Below are 18,001 nucleotides of genomic sequence, written 5' to 3'. Positions count from 1 at the left end.
CTTTGGGCTGCTTCTGTTTGTTGGCCTTTATAAATAAAGCTGCTATGGATTTTCTTTAGCATGTCTCTTTGGTGGAACATGCCCTGCTTCTCTTGGGTTTATTCTTGGGGGTGCGACTGCTTCATCACTGGAAGGATTATGCTGAGCTTTATTAGGTATGGGAGACAGTTTTTTATGTCCCCTGTCCACTCCACTGCCCTCAGCCACCTTCCGCCCACCCTTCCTCCTGTGTTGTTAGGTCCTGGACGCTATTAGAGTCTGGAGTTTCTGCCACTGAAACCTCAGTAAAGACAATTGGAATCAGAGTTGCATGGGTCAGGGAGGGAACAGGGATGGGATCAGAGCTGAGTGGCCCCTTGGGATGGCCCACAGACACCTTCAAACCCTCGTGGTCACTCTGGGAATAGAAGGGTAGCTTCTTCTAGAACTAGGGCGATTCAGGGACCCCCCCCCCCTTGGCCGCCCAGCCGTCAGCTCCCTAGCCTGGCGTCTCTGAACAAGCTGGCTAAGTGTAACTGTCAATTTGACGTCTGGCCTCTGGTGCCATGGGTCCTCACAGTCCACCGTTTCCTGGGCTCCTTGCTGCTTTGCGGTGACTGAGGGGCTGGGTGGCTGGGGAAAACAACCAGAGACCTACCCGGAATAGCAGAGGCTTGTCCGATACCGGCCTCGTGGCACTTTCTGGGGGGAGGGCGGGACTATGTCCTGCCCACCAAATTGCCACTTCGCTCAGGCTGTGAAAGACGAAAGAAAGCTAGAGGAGAAGAGAAGGGGTAAAGGAGAAAGAGTGTCAGGGAAGAACCACGCAAGGGAGGGAAAGTAGAGGCTCCAGCGCTGTGTGTGCAAGAGTCCTGAGGTCTGTGTGAGTGTCTTGGGGTCCGTGTGAGCATCCTGGGGTCCATGTGAGCATCCTAAGGTCTGTGTGAGCAGCCGGGGTTGGTGTGAGCTGGACCACAACAGCTGTGCTGGGGCAGGCTGGCTCAGGGTCAGCAGTGTCAGCTTCTCCTGACTTTGGCTTTTTTGCTCAACCCTTCCTGACTGGCTCTTGTCTCAGGCTCGGGGAAGAGGCAGTGCCGAGCAGGTTTGGGATGGGATTGATGGATTTCGGGGGCTCGGGGCAGGCTCCCAGTAGTCCTGCTTGCATGTGGGGGCCCACGGTGCCTCTTCCCCACCTCTCTCCTTCCCTCTGTCTGTCCTTCTCCCTGGGTCCTCTTGTCCAGGTCTCAGGAGGAGCCCGAGGGCTCGAGGTTCCCCCTTGAGGACAGAGCTCATGAGTGTCCCTTAGGGCATGTGGGCAGTGAAGGCAGAGCAGGTAAGCCGTGACACCCCTGCCCCTCGCAGGTTCCTAGGAGGCCAGTGCGGACGGTATGCAAAGTTGTGAATCCAGTGGCGACAGTGCGGATGACCCTCTCAGTCGTGGCCTACGGAGAAGGGGACAGCCTCGTGTGGTGGTGATCGGCGCTGGCTTGGCTGGCCTGGCTGCAGCCAAAGCACTTCTGGAGCAGGGCTTCACGGATGTCACTGTGCTTGAGGCTTCCAGCTGCATCGGAGGCCGCGTGCAGAGCGTGAAACTCGGTGAGTGTCCCCCCAGCTCCTAGGCCAAGGTCATCTTCTGTCCTTCAGTGCTCTGGCCCTGCCTGGAATCTCATTATTTTGGTTTTTCCCTGCGATAAATGTTCCATCATGCATGCTGCCTGGGCATTTGCCAGAAGCTTCCTTTGCCCTTTGAGCAACCCTCTGAGGTGGGCAGGATGGGGCTCTGGCCTTCGTTTTGGAACATGACCTAGAGTTCACAGTATTTAGGAAGGAGAGGACACCCAGCCAAACCTTCTTGGCAGTGGGTGGACCGGTTTCTACTTCACAAGAAGAGGAATTCTGTAAGTTTGTATTAGTCATTAACTCTTGAGTGTGAATTAGTATATCATGACTGAGAGCTAGTCCTGGGGCAATAGGAGCTCAGGGCAGTAGAGGTGGATGGGATTTGTGGGTGATGGGCAGATCTTAGGATTGTCTGGGAAGAGGATCGGTCTAGGTCGCAGAGTAATGAAGACTCTTGAGAAAGGAGCCAGGAAAGAGACTTACCCCAGGGGTGGGCAGATTTTGCCAGGGGTCCTAACGGGTGGGGAACTTGCCTGAAATGCAGCTGGAGGTCAGCGCTTCCCAGCCAGGGGTCTGGCCAATGAGAGGCTGAGTGGGTAGGGACCACGCATGATGGCCTGAGGCACATGCTACATTGACCCTCCAGAGGATTTTGTATCTGGGTCCATTCCCACATGGGGCAGCAAGGCCATGCAGATATCATGTGCCCACATTTGATGGATGTGGAACCTGGCTCAGAGACGTAGGTGGTCAGGCTTAGAACGAGCAGAGACTGAGGACACACATGGGGCCCTTTTCTCTTTCAGAAACTTTGACACATTGGGAGTCTTCTAGAGCGTTTCCTGGAAGGCGTCTATGAGTTGCGTCTGTCTTCTGCTGGCACACATAGGAGTGTGCTGGCAGTGAGGATGAAGGTGCCATCCAAGGCACTCGTAAACCTGGGGACAGCCAGCGGGGAAGCCCTGGGACTCTTTGCTCAACATCTGATTGGCTGACTGGGAGGCTTCGGGAAGGGGCAGCTCCAGTTGTGGTTCTTGAGTCTTGATAAGACATTCAGTGTGTGACACAGAAGCAGATGAGAGGACACATGGCCCAGTCTCAGTGGTCGCTGACCGCGGAGACACACTGTGCATGGTACAGGCAGTGAGGCGGAAGTTTGGGGCTGCAGGAAGCTGAGGGGATGCACCATCTATCCATCTATTGGTGGCGGAAGCCTTCCTGACCTGGGGGAGCTTGGTGATGGGCGGAGTTGGGTGGGCAGAAGAAGGCGGGGGCGATATGCGTGGAGCGATGGATGTGAAGAAGATCGAGGCAGACCCTGCCAGGAGTGGGGAGAGCACGTCCAGGGAAGGGCAAATCTGCATGTGTTGTGTGTGCAGACTCGAAGGGCTGAATGCCCGGGCTGCAGTTGGGCCTGCTTCAGTGTGAGATGGTGGCTGTGAGTCTCAGGGGGTGTTGGGCAGGTGTTGAAGGCCAGAGGCTCTGGGGACACTGTGGGGCAGATGAGGAGATGGTGCTGGTGCCCTTGGATGCAGGGGTGTCAAGGATCACAGCAGCCGAGGGGCAGGTAGGAGAGGGCAGGAGATATCTTTAGACTGGGGCCTGCTCACCCCACCTCCTTGCAGAGCCTGGCGAATAGAGGTGGGATGCTGACCTTGTGGCCGACCCCAGGCTGCTCACCTTAAACCTGATTTTGCCATGTGTCGAGCCAGGAAGGGTGCCCCGTGCTTGGATGTCGCTACCCAGTGGCTGTGGGATTTGGAGCTCCCTGGCATGCCCTGGGGAGGGCCCAGGCCCCTCCCCAAGGTGTTGGCTCCCTTCTTCTCTTGGGAGCTCAAACCAGGCAAGACACCTTGGGGAACCCCAAGCCTGGAGGCATGGCACTGGGTTTTTTAGCTTCTTGTGCCTTCCCGTCTGCCACTTTTCCTGGACAAAGGGACATACACATTCCTGCCTCCTCCAGAGATAGGAGTAAATTCTTTCTCACTGGCTGCCAGCAGGAGGTTGATTGCTTTTTCTCTTGCTCTGTGTTTGGTACATAGTATATACAGGGCTATTTTTAGTAACTGGTGGTTTAATTAGAAACAACCCAGGAGAGGGAAGGCACACAAAAAAAGAATGTCCATTTTGTGGGGTGAGGGGTGATACTGTTGTCTATTATGGCGTATCAGATAGCTATTGCTGCCTAACAAATCACCCCAAATGTAGCAGCTTGAAACAGCACGGTTTATTTGCTTAAATTGTGTGGGTCAGGAATTTGGGCCAGACTCAGCTTGGTGGTTCTTTTGCTGGTCTTGCCTGGGATCTCCCACTCAGCTGCAGTCATCTGGTGGCTTGACCGGGGCTGGTTTGTCTAAGACAGCCTTACCCATTTGTCTGGTGGTTGGCACTGGCTTTTTGGCTGGGCCACACATCTCCAGCAGGATAAGCCTGTCCACGGTGGTCACATTCTAAGAGGGTGAATGTGGAAGCCCTGAGATCTCTTGAGGCCCTGGCTCTGAAGCCAAAGACATCACTTTCACTGCGTTCTGTTAATCAAAGCAAGTCAAGAGGCCAGCCCTCATTCAAGGGGGTGGGGAAATAGGCCCCACCTATTGATGGGAGGACTGGCAAGGTCACGTTGCAAAGGGCCATGTGTACAAGGATAGGAGGAATTATTGTGATCATCTTGCCAAAAAATTTAACTGCACATATCTTGAGTCAGTCCTCCCAAACAAAACAAAACACAAAAAAATGTTCCTCTCTCTTCTTTCATTGTTTCAACTTCCTTGGGAGCTAGGCAAGGAAGGAGACAATGTGCCACAGTCCCTGTAGCATCAGAAGAGGAAACTGAGGCCCAGGCACAGATGCCTCAGAGCATCTGGTGCCTTGGTTGTGGATGGGGTGGTAGAACCAGCCCCAGCCCTAGCCCTGTCTCAACTTGGGTCCAGGAGTTGCCCCCTTCCCTAGTCAGACTCCCAGGGTTCTGCCACCTTATGTTCTTCTGCCTTAGAATGAGAGAGCTTAGTTTTCTCCGGAAGTCTATTTTAGACTACCCTGGGGAGGAGTCTTCCAGACTGGAATGTTTGCTGTCTCTCCTCTGCCCTAGACTAAGTTGGGAGAGGGGCCACTTTCTGTCTGGGATAGGGGTTTAGACTCTGGGGCCACTGGAGATGTTGAGGAATTGGAGTAAGGTCAGATGAGGACCTTGAGCCAGAGGCCCTCCTCCTGGGTTTCCTTACTGGGTGTTTCAGATAACCTCACTCCCTTCACTGGGACCACTGTACCCTCAGGTGCCCACAGAGTGTCTCCTGAGGGAGGGTCACCAATGAGGAAGGAGGATCCAGTGTCTCGTGTTATGTTAGACAAAGGTAGGATGGAAAAGGAGAGCCTTCTAACTAGTCCAGTGAAGTGACTCTGGAGCAGATCACAAAGTCATTCAGGGGTGGCAGTTATCTCAGCTGAATAGCGGAATCCATTTTGTGCCACATGTGGTTACCACTGGGAACTTTTCACTGAAGACTTTGATTAGTTGCCAGACTGGGACCTAACTCCCTTCTTGCCCTGTTGTGGGGATGGAAGGAGCCTCTTGGAAGAAGAAGGGTGAGGTGGTGTTCTGGCCCTCTCTGAAGAAGTCCCTGCCCCTCTAAGGGCTGTTGTTGTCACCATCAGGACACGCCACCTTTGAGTTGGGAGCCACCTGGATCCATGGCTCCCATGGGAATCCCATCTATCATCTAGCAGAAGCCAATGGCCTCCTTGAAGAGACAACTGATGGGGAGCGCAGCGTGGGCCGCATCAGCCTCTACTCCAAGAATGGCGTGGCCTGCTACCTCACCAACCGTGGCTGCAGGATCCCCAAGGACGTGGTTGAGGAATTCAGTGATTTATACAACGAGGTGAGGTGTTAGCAGGGCAACTGGGCACATGGGTGTGGGAGGCAGGGAGCACCCTGGCAGTGTGGGGAGAGTTGGGTGACCTGTGGGGTCTTCTGTGATTCTGGTCATGTTTTTGCATACTTTCTGGGCCCTGTATTTGGAAAATCAGGACAATCTGAGGATAGAATGAAGATGATGAGTGGGGAAGTACTAGGTAAGAGACAATTGATACAGATGATTAGATATTTCTTCAGAAAGACCCTAAATATCTTTTATTAGGGGGCACCTGGGTGGCTCATTTGGTTGAGTGTCTGACTCTTGATTTTGGCTTAGGTCATGATCTCAGGGTCCTGGAATCGGCCACATTGAGCTCTGCACTCAGCAGGGAGACTGCTAGAAGATTTCTCTCCCTCTCCCTCTGCCCCTTCCCCTGCTCTCTCTTTCTCTCAAATAAATAAATAAATCTTAAAAAAAATCTTTTATTAGATTTATTAGTAGGTGCTTGGGTGGTGATTGTTGTTGTTATTGCTTTTGGGTACTCTTGCAAGTGGTAATTTTTTAAAACTTACCTTCTAATTTTTTCCAGTGTATAGGACTATAACTGATTATTATATATTGATTTTAGCTACCTTGATAAAGTATTATTTTCATGCTAATATTACAGCCATTAACATATTAATTTATATTCTAATAATATTTTGGAATTTTATGTACATACTATACAAAAAGATGGCAATTTTGTTTCCTTCTTTCTAATCCTCAGACCTGCATTGTGCAGTAAAACTCTCTACAATAATGGAGATGTTTTAGACCTGCATTATCCAGTAGGGTAATCACTAGCTACATGTGGCTCTTGAGCTCTTGAAATGTAGCTAGTAACACTGAGGAACTAAATATTTAATTTAATTACTTTTAAATCGCCACAGGTGTTTAGTGGCTACTGTATTGGACAGCACAGTCTAAGACAACTTATTTCTTTTCTTGCCGTATTGCACTGGCTGGTGTCTCCAGTACAGTGTTGGATAGAAGTGGCAATGGCACACATCCTTATCGAATACAGGTTTTTAAAAAAAATGTTCATGTTTTTAGTATCTTTCAGTGGCCCTGTGAACTGCACTTAACAAGCAAGGTAGCACGTAGGTCTTGCCTTCTGATAGCTTGTCATGTGCAGTATAATGACCCTTCGCTCCAGGTCAGCAAGTTGACCAACAAGCACCTATTGCACATTTTCTGTCTCTTGGGCATGGGAAAGGAGAAATGACTCTTGGGGATAGTCCTTGCTCAATGTCATAGGGCTACAGTCACACCGTGACTTCTGTGTATGCACCCACAAGGTATGTTGTGTGCAATCCCATGGTATTGTGTGTTCTCACTCACGTACAAAGAGACTGAATTGTTAACGAGCAGATAAGAACTAGTATTCTCCAAAGTAGACCTTTCTGGTCTCCTGGGAATTAGTCACATCCTTATTTCCAGGTTATTGTGAGTGCTTTAGGCATGGATGCTTCTTGAGAATGACTCTCAGGGTCTATGACTTGCTTGTACTCTTAAATGTGCTTAAAAGTAGATCATCATCGGCTTCTGCTTGTGGGCTTGAGTTTTGAAAGCTAAGAGTGTGAGTTGTGGAGAGTAGGATGGATAAGGTGGGTTATCAGTTGGAGCAGTGATGCTTTGGGTCAGAAGGAAGAGGTGTTAACCCTGAGGAAAGAGAGGTTTCCTTGTGTGGCTCTTAACCAGAGCTGGAGGCCATTCTAAGAGGCACGCTCTAAGCCTATGAAGCCCTGCCTGAGGGTGGCTTCATAAGAAATATGCAGCCTTCCTCCAAAGGTGACGACTTTGAAGGGCTGCTCATTTGAATCCATTCTATTTGTTAACAAATAAATGAGTTCGTGCACTAGTGTCATGCTCCCTGGAGCAAGACTACTTTGATTCAAATACTAGTTCTACCATTTATGAGCTGTATGATCTTGAGCGAGTTGTTGAGGCTCTCTGAGGACTCTTACTTTCCTCATCTATAAAATGGATGCAGTTAAACCTACTTCAGAGCGTCATGAGGATTAAATGAGATCCTGATATAAAGTGCTTAATGAGAATCAGGGTGAGTATTATTGGTTGTTACAGGCCTGTGCCATTTCCCTTGGTCACATTGGGAAGATGTAATTTAATCCAGGGCAGGAGACTGTAGCCCTATGACAAACCCATGTTCAGTGAAGGCTGTCCCAGTTGGGGGTTGACACAAAGAATCATGTAGATGGACTAAATTTATCACTCCCAGCTGCACATTTCGGCCTTTAGTCAACATAAGCTAAGGACTGGCTACCATGTTGCTTATCTATCACCAGAGGAAAAAAACTCAGGGAGGAGGAGGCAAGCCGAAAGCCTGACTCCTTGGCAGTGGTACTGGGTGAGGAATTTGCTGAGAACTCCAGTTAAGGCCAAATGCCCAGCATCTTGTGACTGGACGTCGGAAAAGCAAACAATTTAACTCATTTTCTTCTTTATATTGTATACTTCAGAGACATGTTTAATTCATATTTCTAGCTCATGGGGAGGTTTTTCCCTTGAGTGGGATGGTGGGGGATGGGCAGCGTCACCTTCCTTCCTCTACTGAGCAGCCCAGGGCCCTGTACCAGGGCTGGGTTACAGGGCAGACATCATTCCCATGAATGTGCGCTGACCAAATTCAAACTCACTTTAGGAGGGGAAACAAACCACTAATTGACACCAGCCACAGATGTTTGGCCAAGGAGCCCACATGTGCCAGTGTCCTGGGAGGGAGAGTGGGCGTGTGCTCATGCTCACAACCCTTCAGTGATGCTAGTGTCCAGAGTCCTTGACATGACTCTTAGTCCCTCATGCCCCGCCCCTGCCTGCCTTTTCAAAGTCATCTCTTGTAACTTTCTCTTTCCTCGCTGCCCATTTCGGCAAGCCTGAGCCACTTACATTCTCTCACCTCTCCCTCATCTTTTCCTCTCTCTCTCGCTGCCAACTAGCCAAGGTCATCTGGCTTGATCTCACAACCTCTGGGTTCTTCCCGATCACAGCGCATCATGTAGAAACAGCTCAGTTATGATATCTCCCCAATCTGAGCGAGGGCAGGGGACTTTCCTTCTTGCTCATGATTATAATCTGTGTTGGGTACAGCCCAGTAACTGTTTGTTGAGTGAATGTTGGGGCTCGGACTTGGCCTTCCGGGGATGCCATGCCTGACCCAGGACTAGCTTCCTTTCCTCAGGGAGACTAGCCCAGTGTTTGGTGGGAGTTATGTGCCGGGCAGGCAGGGGACGCAATAGGACCGGGCTCCAAGGGACTGTTTGTTGCTTTCTGTTGATAAGGTGTGGGTTGGAGTTCTTGTCAAAATATGCCTGTGAAATGTATGTTTGTTCCTTGGCATACTGGGGCCTCCCTCCCCACCACACGTCCTGCCCTAACATGGCTATCTTGCTTAAACAAGTCTGGGTTCCACAGTAAAAGGGGCGCTTTGTGTGGACCCGAGCAGGGCCAGGGCGGGTCTCCTGGGAGGTCAGATTTCAGGGCTCCTTCTGTTCCCTCTCCCCCACAAACACTGGCCAGGGCACAGTTCCAGACTCTCCCTCCTGGGAGAGGGTGAAGCAGATACACTTGGGCAGCAGTTGCAGGGAAAGGGTTTGCGCATTTGGTTCTGGGAAGAAGGAAATGTGTGCAGACCTGGGTTCCCCCGTGGTTGGTCTGCTTGGCCACATAGCGCCCTTGGTGGGGGCGATTCCTTTCCCACTGGGCACCAAACATTTGCTTTGTTTTCAGCAAGGGCCCAGCAAGAGAGCCTCCAGGGCTCCCTCCCTCTCCCTCACAGACCCAGGGGGTCTTAGAGGGCCATCTGGAAGCAAGGAGGCTGGCTGCCCCAGGGCAACTTGTCAGCCTGAACACTGGCCCTGTTGGTGCAGCCTGAGTGTGGCACCCAGTGCCACGTTGATTCACCAAGCAAGAGGAGCCGTGAGCTCAGTGTATCTGGGAACACTTGGAAGGTGGGGACTTCTGAGTTGGGGTTCTTTGGTCTGAAATGGAGGTGGGATGAGGGAGTGTGTTTTCAGTCTCCTGGGGTCTCTCTGGCAGGTCTATAACTTGACCCAGGAGTTCTTCCGGCATGGTAAACCAGTCAATGCTGAGAGTCAGAACAGTGTGGGGGTGTTCACCCGGGAGGAGGTGCGCAACCGCATCAGGGATGACCCTGAGGACCCGGAGGCCACCAAGCGCCTGAAGCTCGCCATGATCCAGCAGTACCTGAAGGTATCCTTGTCCACTCAGAGCAGGTGCTGGTGGGAGGAAGACCGATTCTGGGGAGTCTGGGTCCAAGCAGGATGGCACTACTTTGAGGTCCTGTTACGACCCCTGCCTGGCCCTGGTGGTCACCTAGCTCCTCTCTGGCTCTTCCCACAGGTGGAGAGCTGTGAGAGTAGCTCCCACAGCATGGACGAGGTGTCCCTGAGCGCCTTCGGGGAGTGGACCGAGATCCCCGGGGCCCACCACATCATCCCTTCGGGCTTCATGCGGGTTGTGGAGCTACTGGCCGAGGGCATCCCCACCCATGTCATTCAGCTGGGGAAACCCGTCCGTTGTGTGCACTGGGACCAGGCCTCGGCCCGCCCCCGGGGCCCTGAGATTGAGCCCCGCGGCGAAGGTGACCACAACCATGACGCTGGGGAGGGCGGCCAGGGGGGAGAGGAGCCCCGGGGGGATGGGCGGGATGAGGACAAGCAGTGGCCGGTGCTGGTGGAGTGTGAGGACTGCGAGGTGATCCCGGCGGACCACGTGATCGTGACCGTGTCGCTGGGCGTGCTCAAGAGGCAGTACACCAGCTTCTTCCGGCCAGGCCTGCCCGCCGAGAAGGTGGCTGCCATCCACCGCCTGGGCATCGGCACCACCGACAAGATCTTTCTGGAATTTGAGGAGCCCTTCTGGGGCCCCGAGTGCAACAGCCTACAGTTTGTGTGGGAGGACGAGGCGGAGAGCCGTACCCTCACCTACCCGCCCGAGCTCTGGTACCGCAAGATCTGCGGCTTCGATGTCCTCTACCCGCCCGAGCGCTACGGCCACGTGCTGAGCGGCTGGATCTGCGGGGAGGAGGCCCTCGTCATGGAGAAGTGCGACGACGAGGCGGTGGCCGAGATCTGCACAGAGATGCTGCGGCAGTTCACAGGTGTGTCCCCGTGCCTCTGGCCCCCGCCTGTGCCCCCCCCCCCCCCCCCCCCCCCCCCCCCCCCGCCTCTCCTGCACCAGCAGTAGCTCCCCGCAGCCCCTGATCCTGCCGGCCGAGGGGCGCGCCCACTGGGAGAGCCGCCGCACTGCGCCCGGGCTCCCAGATTGCGGGCTCCTCCCCGCAGCCCCCCTCTGGAACTTGAAACACTCAGAACCTTGGGCGCTGTGTTTCTTCTGAGGGCTGATGGTAAAAAAAACTCAGGTATCACCCCCAAACCTCAGATTGCCCATTTCCTACTCATACTGTCCTGTTAGGAGATGGATTAGCGTTTCACTCTCTGATTCTTTTAGTTGAACATTTTTTTCATCCACTACCCCAGAAGAGCCTCACGAGAACCCCTGAAGTGGGAAGGGGAAACTTGATGATCTGGAGTATTTTTTCATACGGGAAAATTAGGGCCCCGGAGGGATGAGCTGTTTTGCCGGGGGTGTCCACAAGGAGGCGCTGCGGGGGTAAATAGCTGGAGCACCCAGCATCCATCCTTCCTGCTGCGTCTTCCATGCCTGCCCGCAGGGGCCTAGCCTTCTTGCAGCCCTGGCTGTGGACTGGCAGTAGCCTGCTCAGGGGTGTCTTCTGTGTCTAGCCATTTCTTATCTTCCTTCCCCTTGGCTCTTCCAACTCCCCAACAGGGAACCCCAACATTCCAAAACCTCGGCGAATCCTGCGCTCGGCCTGGGGCAGCAACCCCTACTTCCGAGGCTCCTATTCGTACACGCAGGTGGGCTCTAGTGGGGCAGACGTGGAGAAGCTGGCCAAGCCCCTGCCGTACACCGAGAGCTCCAAGATGGCGGTGAGCGTGGTGCAGGCTGAGGAGGGCCGGGGGGCTGGGGGCAGGTGTTTTGGGTGCGGGCTTGGTTGGCGGGCAGAGGGCGGGCGGTGCTCACCGAGGGGTGCGAAGCGGAGACGGATGGAGTAGCTCCTGTGATGAAGGAGAAAACAAGGACATGTGCACTTAACATCTGGAAGAAAAATTAGGGTCAAAATTGACATGTTAAACGCTTTATTGAGCTGGTAGAAGCTGAGCCATTCCATGCTCTGCTGTCCGATATGGTAGCCATTAGCCACATTTCATTGAAATGAATTAATTAAAATTGAAATTAATGTGTTAAATATCTAGTTCCTTGGTTGCACTGGCCACGTTTCCCAAGTCTGATAGGCACGTGTGCCTAGTGTTGCTGTGTGGGGTTCTGTAGCAGCCATAAAGCATTTCTCTCACCGTGCAAAGTTCTCTTGGACAGCACTGATTCCACAGAAGTAAGTTTCCCCAACATGATTTATTTACTTCTTTTGCCTAATATGTTTCAGAAAATAAAATTGAGAATACTGACCCTCCCCCAAATTATATCAACTATATAATAAATCATAGAGAAAAAGAATAAATCTGAGAGAAACAATTGTATATATTTCTGGTCTTACAAAGTGGATTTCGAGTTTCCCCCAGCAAGCGCACACATACAATAAATGTTCAAACCCGAACAGAATGATATTTAGAACAATTCTTTGGTGTAAGTGGTGAAGATTTCCAGCGTGTGTTGTGCGTGGCCTGGCTGTGCTCAGCGGGAGAGAGGAAGAGGCCCTCGCTGCTGCCACAGTCGCCCTCCTAAAAACCAAACCTCTTGTCACCGGCATCAGTTAGGACTAGTGCCTACAGCACAAAGCGAAACAACATGAAAATAACTGGGGCTTAAAAACCACACAGAGTTTCCTTCTATCAGACAAGGGGAAATCCAGAGGTAGGTATCAGGACCCAACGTCACTGGCACCTGGCTCCATCTTCCAGGCCACTTTGTGGTTCTAGAGGGCTGCGAGGCTGTGACAGGCAGAGGAGGCAAAAGAGGGGAACACCCCCCGCCCCAAGACTTGCCTCTAAGCAACAGTGCCCTTGGAGCTGATTGGCCAGAACTAAGTCACATGCCTATAGCAGCTGCAGAAGAGGTTGGGAGGCATCGTTTTTTTTTTTTTTTTCCCATTCTGGATGGCAATGAACCTGGTTAAAAATCAGGGCTCTGTGACGGAGGAGAAAGAGGAGAATGGATGTGGGAGGAGGCAGCTTGCCTTCTGCCACAATACGCCTCCCCCCGCCCTCCTCCAGCCCAACTACCTCTTCAGGCTGCTCCCTTGTTGGTGGGTTAAAGCTTCCCTATGCCAAGTGTGTGGTCTGTGGACCAGCAGCGTCAGAATCATGGGGGAGCGCCTTAGAAATGCAGGCTCTCAGCACCCCCTAGACCTGCTGAATGAGAAACAACATACTACAGGGTCCCCAGTTGGTGCCTTTGTACGTTCAGGTTGAGATACAGTGGGATTAAGTCCCAACTCAAGCTTGGGATGCAAGCATTTGTTCTTTGCCTGGACCCCATGTAGACAGCTTGCTTTCTCGAGGGTGAGCCCTGGCTGTACCAAAATATTTCACTGTCCCTTGCTCTGATGCATTTTTGCCCCCATTTTTTCCTTCTTCCTGAAACGTCCTTTGCCTGTTTGTTTACCTCGCATCTTCTGAGAAGGAGCCCAAAGATCCTGTCCTCTGGGAAGCTTTGTGTGATCCCCCTTACAGTGGGCCTCTTTTCTGGGCTCTCGGCACCTTGCCCAAACACCCATCATGTCACACATGACGCCGTTTAGTAATTGGGTTTCGTGTCTGGCTTCCCCACCAGCAAGGAAACTCCTCAAAGCAGCGGCCCGGTCACCTTTTATCTTCCAAGTGCTCAGAACAGTCCCTGGACCCTAATAGGGGCTCCATAAAGGTTTGTTAAATTACCGCCTAACTTTATTGAGTGCTTATGTTCTTCCAGGTTCTAAGTGCTTTAGATACATTATTTCAATTAATCCTTACAGCCACCCTCAGAAGCAGGTGGTACAAACCCATTTGGCAGGTGACAAAATCAAGGCTTAGGAGGTTAAACCACTAGCCCTGAGTTCACTATAAGAGATACAATGAGCCTCTGAGACTGCAGAACCAACCAGGACTCCTAACAGCATCTGAGCAGAAAGAACTGAGGCCTGGATGTCTGGGGAAGAAGCAGGGGAAGGTGGCCAGGTGGGACGGGCAACTCCTCATCCCGCGGAAGCAGCAGTACCTGCTGTCTGACTTGTAGTGTGGATGGGGGCGGTTTCCGGGGGCAGACAGGTAGCCTCCCAGCCTTTCTCGCTCCTCCACCCTCACTTCCCCGTCCCCTGGCCCAGCCCATGCAGGTGCTGTTCTCGGGTGAGGCCACTCACCGCAAGTACTACTCCACCACCCATGGTGCTCTGCTCTCTGGCCAGCGCGAGGCCGCCCGTCTCATCGAGATGTACCGGGACCTCTTCCAGCAGGGGACCTGAGGGCCCTCTTCACTGCCGAGCGTGTTCCTTACAGAGCCACTAACTTGTGACTACCAGCCCTGCCCCTCGCTGCTGTGTGCTCCTCATTTTCTAATCCTCTGTAGACTGGATTTGTATCTTTGGTAGAGGTAGCCACCCGGACTGGCTTCAGATCTGGTCCTGTAGCTTTTCCTTTTCTCCATGCCGGGTGGTGACCAGGGTGGGGCCCGTTGATTTACCTCTGTGCTCTGACCCCCCCCCCCTGCCTTGTTATTGTAAGTGCCTTCAATACTTTGCATTTTGGGATAATAAAAGAGGCTTGCCCTTCCCATGCTCCTCAGCTTCTCTCTATTCTTCCGTTTACCTCAGCCTCTTTATGTGTATGTGTGTCTCTAGTTTTTTTTTTTTTTTTAGCTCATCCTTTTTGAGTGAGGGGATGGTGGGAGGGCTGTGACCTGGCTATGTCCCCAGACGTAAGGTATCTGCCCTTACCGGAAGGAGTAACCCCTCACCTCAGTCTGTTTGTGGTTGTTTGCCTTCCTGCCGGCGAGACCCCTCAGGGATCAGGGCTCCTCACTACTCAGCTCAGCTCCTCCGGGATGGGCCTGTGGCTGCCCACTGGCCCTTTGCTGGACCTCTCAGAGCCCTACTGGGTGGCCTGGCCACATGGAGTGAAGGTGAGTTCCACGGGAGGGGACATCTGTTGTGGCTTCATGTCAAGCTCAGATGTACTAATTATTAGTGAGTGTCACCTGGCCATGGGGCCCTAGGTCTGGCCTTTGGGGTGGTGGCTGCTGTTGACTTCTGGGCAGGCGGATAGTCTGGCCATTCTGGGGGGATGTTCTTAAGTGTTGCCCACCTGCTGTATTCTGAGGGCCTATCACTTGTTGGGGGCGTTAGTTTTTTCTGCTTTTTTTTGCTGAGTGAAAGCACACACACACACACACTCCCCTCCCCCACTTGCACACACGTGCACACATACAGACACACTCACCTGTGTGCGCGCACACACGTACATGCATGCACATACACGTGTGAGTACACACACGCACCCACATACACTCACTCCCACACGATACACCACCCCGCACCCTTACACCAACACACAACCACATGGACACACACACACATAGAACCTTAAAGAACATTCAGTCATGTTCTTACTCCAGATTGCTAATGATAGAGTTCGAACTGCCTAGAATTAAGGGATTTGAGAGGTGGAGGAAGTTGTGAACATCCTGGTGGGCCCCCCGGTCGGACTGTGTGAACTTAGGCTGGGCCGCCTTCTCAGAAGCGCAGGGCCCGGCTCCTGCTATGCCTACGTGCTCTCCCCTGTTGCCTGTGGGTATGATGGAGCTGTCCTCCACATGGACGCGCCTACCCGCCGGCCTGCCTGCATCCACTCACACACACGCCCCTGCACACCCACCCACCACGTGCACGCTGCGCACGGGCATCCTTGCTCTGCCAAGGTGGGGCCGCCTGGTGCTTGGTCAGGGACTCACATCACCTGACACATAACTTAAAAAATTGTAAGTATATAAACATTTTTTGAGAAGAGGTTCTATTGATGTGGTGCAAGCTCAAAGGTCATGAAAGGGTGCATGGGGCCATCTCCTCCCACACCTGTCCCCAGTAGCATGGCTGCTCCCCCCAGCCCATGTTCTTAGTGCCTTGGGCATCCATTTCCACTATGTCAATATAAATATGGGCCCTTCTCGCTCCTTTTTACACAAAAGTGACAAAGTATTCATCCCATCCCGCATTTCGCTTGTTTTAGTTAACGTAATGTATCTTGGAGATCTTTCATAACGGCGCTTATGCAGACAATGTAAATTTGGACTTTACTGTGGCCGGGGGGGGTTGGGGGTGTCTCCTTCCTGGCCCACAGTTACTTTGCAGGAAGCACCGTCTGTTGACTTCACCTTGGGAGGCACTGACCCAGTGCGCTGAACCCTCCCCGTGTCCTAGATTTTCCCCACTGACTAAGGTGGGGTGGATAGAAGTGGCCTGAAACATAAGTATGGGGGAAGAAAGTAATAAGCAGATGCTCAGGATCACTGGCAGAGGAATTTTAAAGGGCTCTGTGAGGGTGAAAGGGCCATAAATGTTTATTCTGTGATTGCATGTTGGGCAGCTTCAGGTGTGGGCAAGGGGGAGGGAGGGAATATTCACTTAGAGCCAGCCACCTGCCAGGCACGGCGTCAGTTGTGAAGGCTGGGCGCATGGGTCTCTTAATTTGATATGGATGCCAACTCAGGCTGGGGAGGGCGATTTATCCCCATGGGGAGACAAATCCTGTAAGAGTTATGTAATGGCCCCCAAGGTCACTGAGTCTGACTGCACATCGCAGGCTCTTTCTATTTATTGCACTGAAAAGAAGAGGCTGGTGCTGGGGGAAAAAAAAAATCTGAGGCCATTGCTGGAGAAAGTGGAAATGGCTGCACCACCCTGGGAAACTGTGTGGCAGATTCTACTAAAGCTAGCATGGGCCCCCCAGCATTTCATTTCCACTCCTGGCTATACACCCAAGGGGAATGAATGCATAAGCCCACCAAACATATGTACCAGAACGTTCATGGCAACATAGTTCGCGATGGCCAAAAACTGGAGATAGCTCAGGTGTCCATCAGCAGTAGAACCAACTGTGGTACATCCATACAATGGAATACTGTGCACCAATAGAAAAAAACAAGCTGATATTTGCAACATCAGTTCATCTCAAAAATATTAGGTTGAATGAAAGAAGCCAGACACAAGGCTATATACTGTATGATTTTTTAAAAAAGATTTTATTTATTTATTTGACAGAGAGAGATGCAGCGAGAGCAGGAACACAAGCAGGGGGAGTGGGAGAGGGAGAAGCAGGCTTCCCGCGGAGCAGGGAGCCCGATGCGGGGCTCGATCCCAGGACCCTGGGATCATGACCTGAGCCAAAGGCAGGTGCTTAACGACTGAGCCACCCAGGCGCCCCTGTATGATTATTTTTTAATATGAGGTTCAAGAACCTACAAAACTATAGTGTTAGATATGAGGGGAGGGGTAGTGCTTGGGAAGAAGTATGGGGGTGCTTTCTGGGTTACAGAAATGTTCTGTATCTTGACCTGGATGGTGGTTGAATGGGTATAGACATTCGTAAAAATGCATTGGGTTATACACTGAAGATTTATGCACTTTTCTGTGTATATGATATAACTCAATTTAAGAAGTTGAAAAAACAGTCTGAGGACACCCATCCCAAAATATACGGTTGTGTTGACCCAGTGAATTTCCTCCTTGCAGCAGAGATGAAGCATCCTGAGAGCAGATAAAGGGAGGAAGGACCTACTTATGTCCCCCTGGCTGCCTGATGATAAGCTCTGGCCTGCGTTAACTAGTATGTCACCTTTATTGGACCCCTTGCCTATGTCCCCCATCTGGGCATCGGCAGCCATGTGAGGGAGGCGGGGACTGTTTCACAGCAGAGGAGATCGAGGGTCCCAGAACAGCGTGGGACTGTTCAGGGCCATGCAGCTTGGAGACCATGCCATCTGAAAGGGAGAGAGCAGCCCTGAGAGGAAGGTGGGGACAGGTGCAGGAGGGGTGGCCCTGGAGAGTTGGCCACAGCCTTCCAGGGTGCCACCTCCACATCAAACAATCACATAACGTGGGGAGCATTTATGGTTTGCAGGTCCACAAACAGATGTGAAGCAGATAGAAGCAAGGGCCATTCAGAAGCAAGACAGACTAGATGTGCCAGGAACAGAGGATGAGTTCCTTGTTGTGACTAGGGCTCTGAGGCAGCCTTGGCATTGAGGGACACTCAGAGGACTCTACCAGGGGTGCCAAACGTGGCATGCACAGGCCACCACCCACGTCAACGCCCGCTAAACAGTTCCTATCCCCCATAGAAAGTCACTTGAGAGGAAATTTCTCCTCTGGCATGGGATTCTACGAGGATGGTTGTATTGGTGTCTTGTGCTGTGGACGTTGGTGGATCCATGAGCAAGGTATTCAGTTGTGGTCTGGTGGA

General features: G+C 52.2%; 1 protein-coding gene across 6 annotated transcripts in view; it reads left to right on the top strand.

The window, feature by feature from the left end:
* SMOX (spermine oxidase) overlaps positions 1-14,351 on the top strand; it is a 37,708-nt gene extending 23,357 nt beyond the window's left edge. The window contains exons 2-8 of one of the 6 annotated variants that reach the window (XM_021689148.1): positions 1,342-1,575; positions 5,251-5,477; positions 9,549-9,722; positions 9,873-10,632; positions 11,322-11,482; positions 13,344-13,433; positions 13,873-14,323. In XM_021689148.1, coding sequence (XP_021544823.1) covers positions 1,368-1,575; positions 5,251-5,477; positions 9,549-9,722; positions 9,873-10,632; positions 11,322-11,482; positions 13,344-13,433; positions 13,873-14,010 — 1,758 coding nt within the window. In that variant the 5' untranslated portion in view covers positions 1,342-1,367 and the 3' untranslated portion in view covers positions 14,011-14,323. Of the gene's footprint in view, positions 1-1,341; positions 1,576-2,441; positions 2,459-5,229; positions 5,478-9,548; positions 9,723-9,872; positions 10,633-11,321; positions 11,483-13,343; positions 13,434-13,872 lie in introns of those variants that run through there. The other 5 variants (XM_021689147.1, XM_021689152.1, XM_021689150.1 and 2 more) reach the window with 5 other exon arrangements.
* The last annotated feature ends 3,650 nt before the right edge of the window (positions 14,352-18,001 follow it).

This window comes from Neomonachus schauinslandi, chromosome 10, assembly GCF_002201575.2.
Source record: "Neomonachus schauinslandi chromosome 10, ASM220157v2, whole genome shotgun sequence".
NCBI lineage: Eukaryota > Metazoa > Chordata > Mammalia > Carnivora > Phocidae > Neomonachus > Neomonachus schauinslandi.
This window is presented reverse-complemented; position numbering and strand designations above follow the sequence as displayed.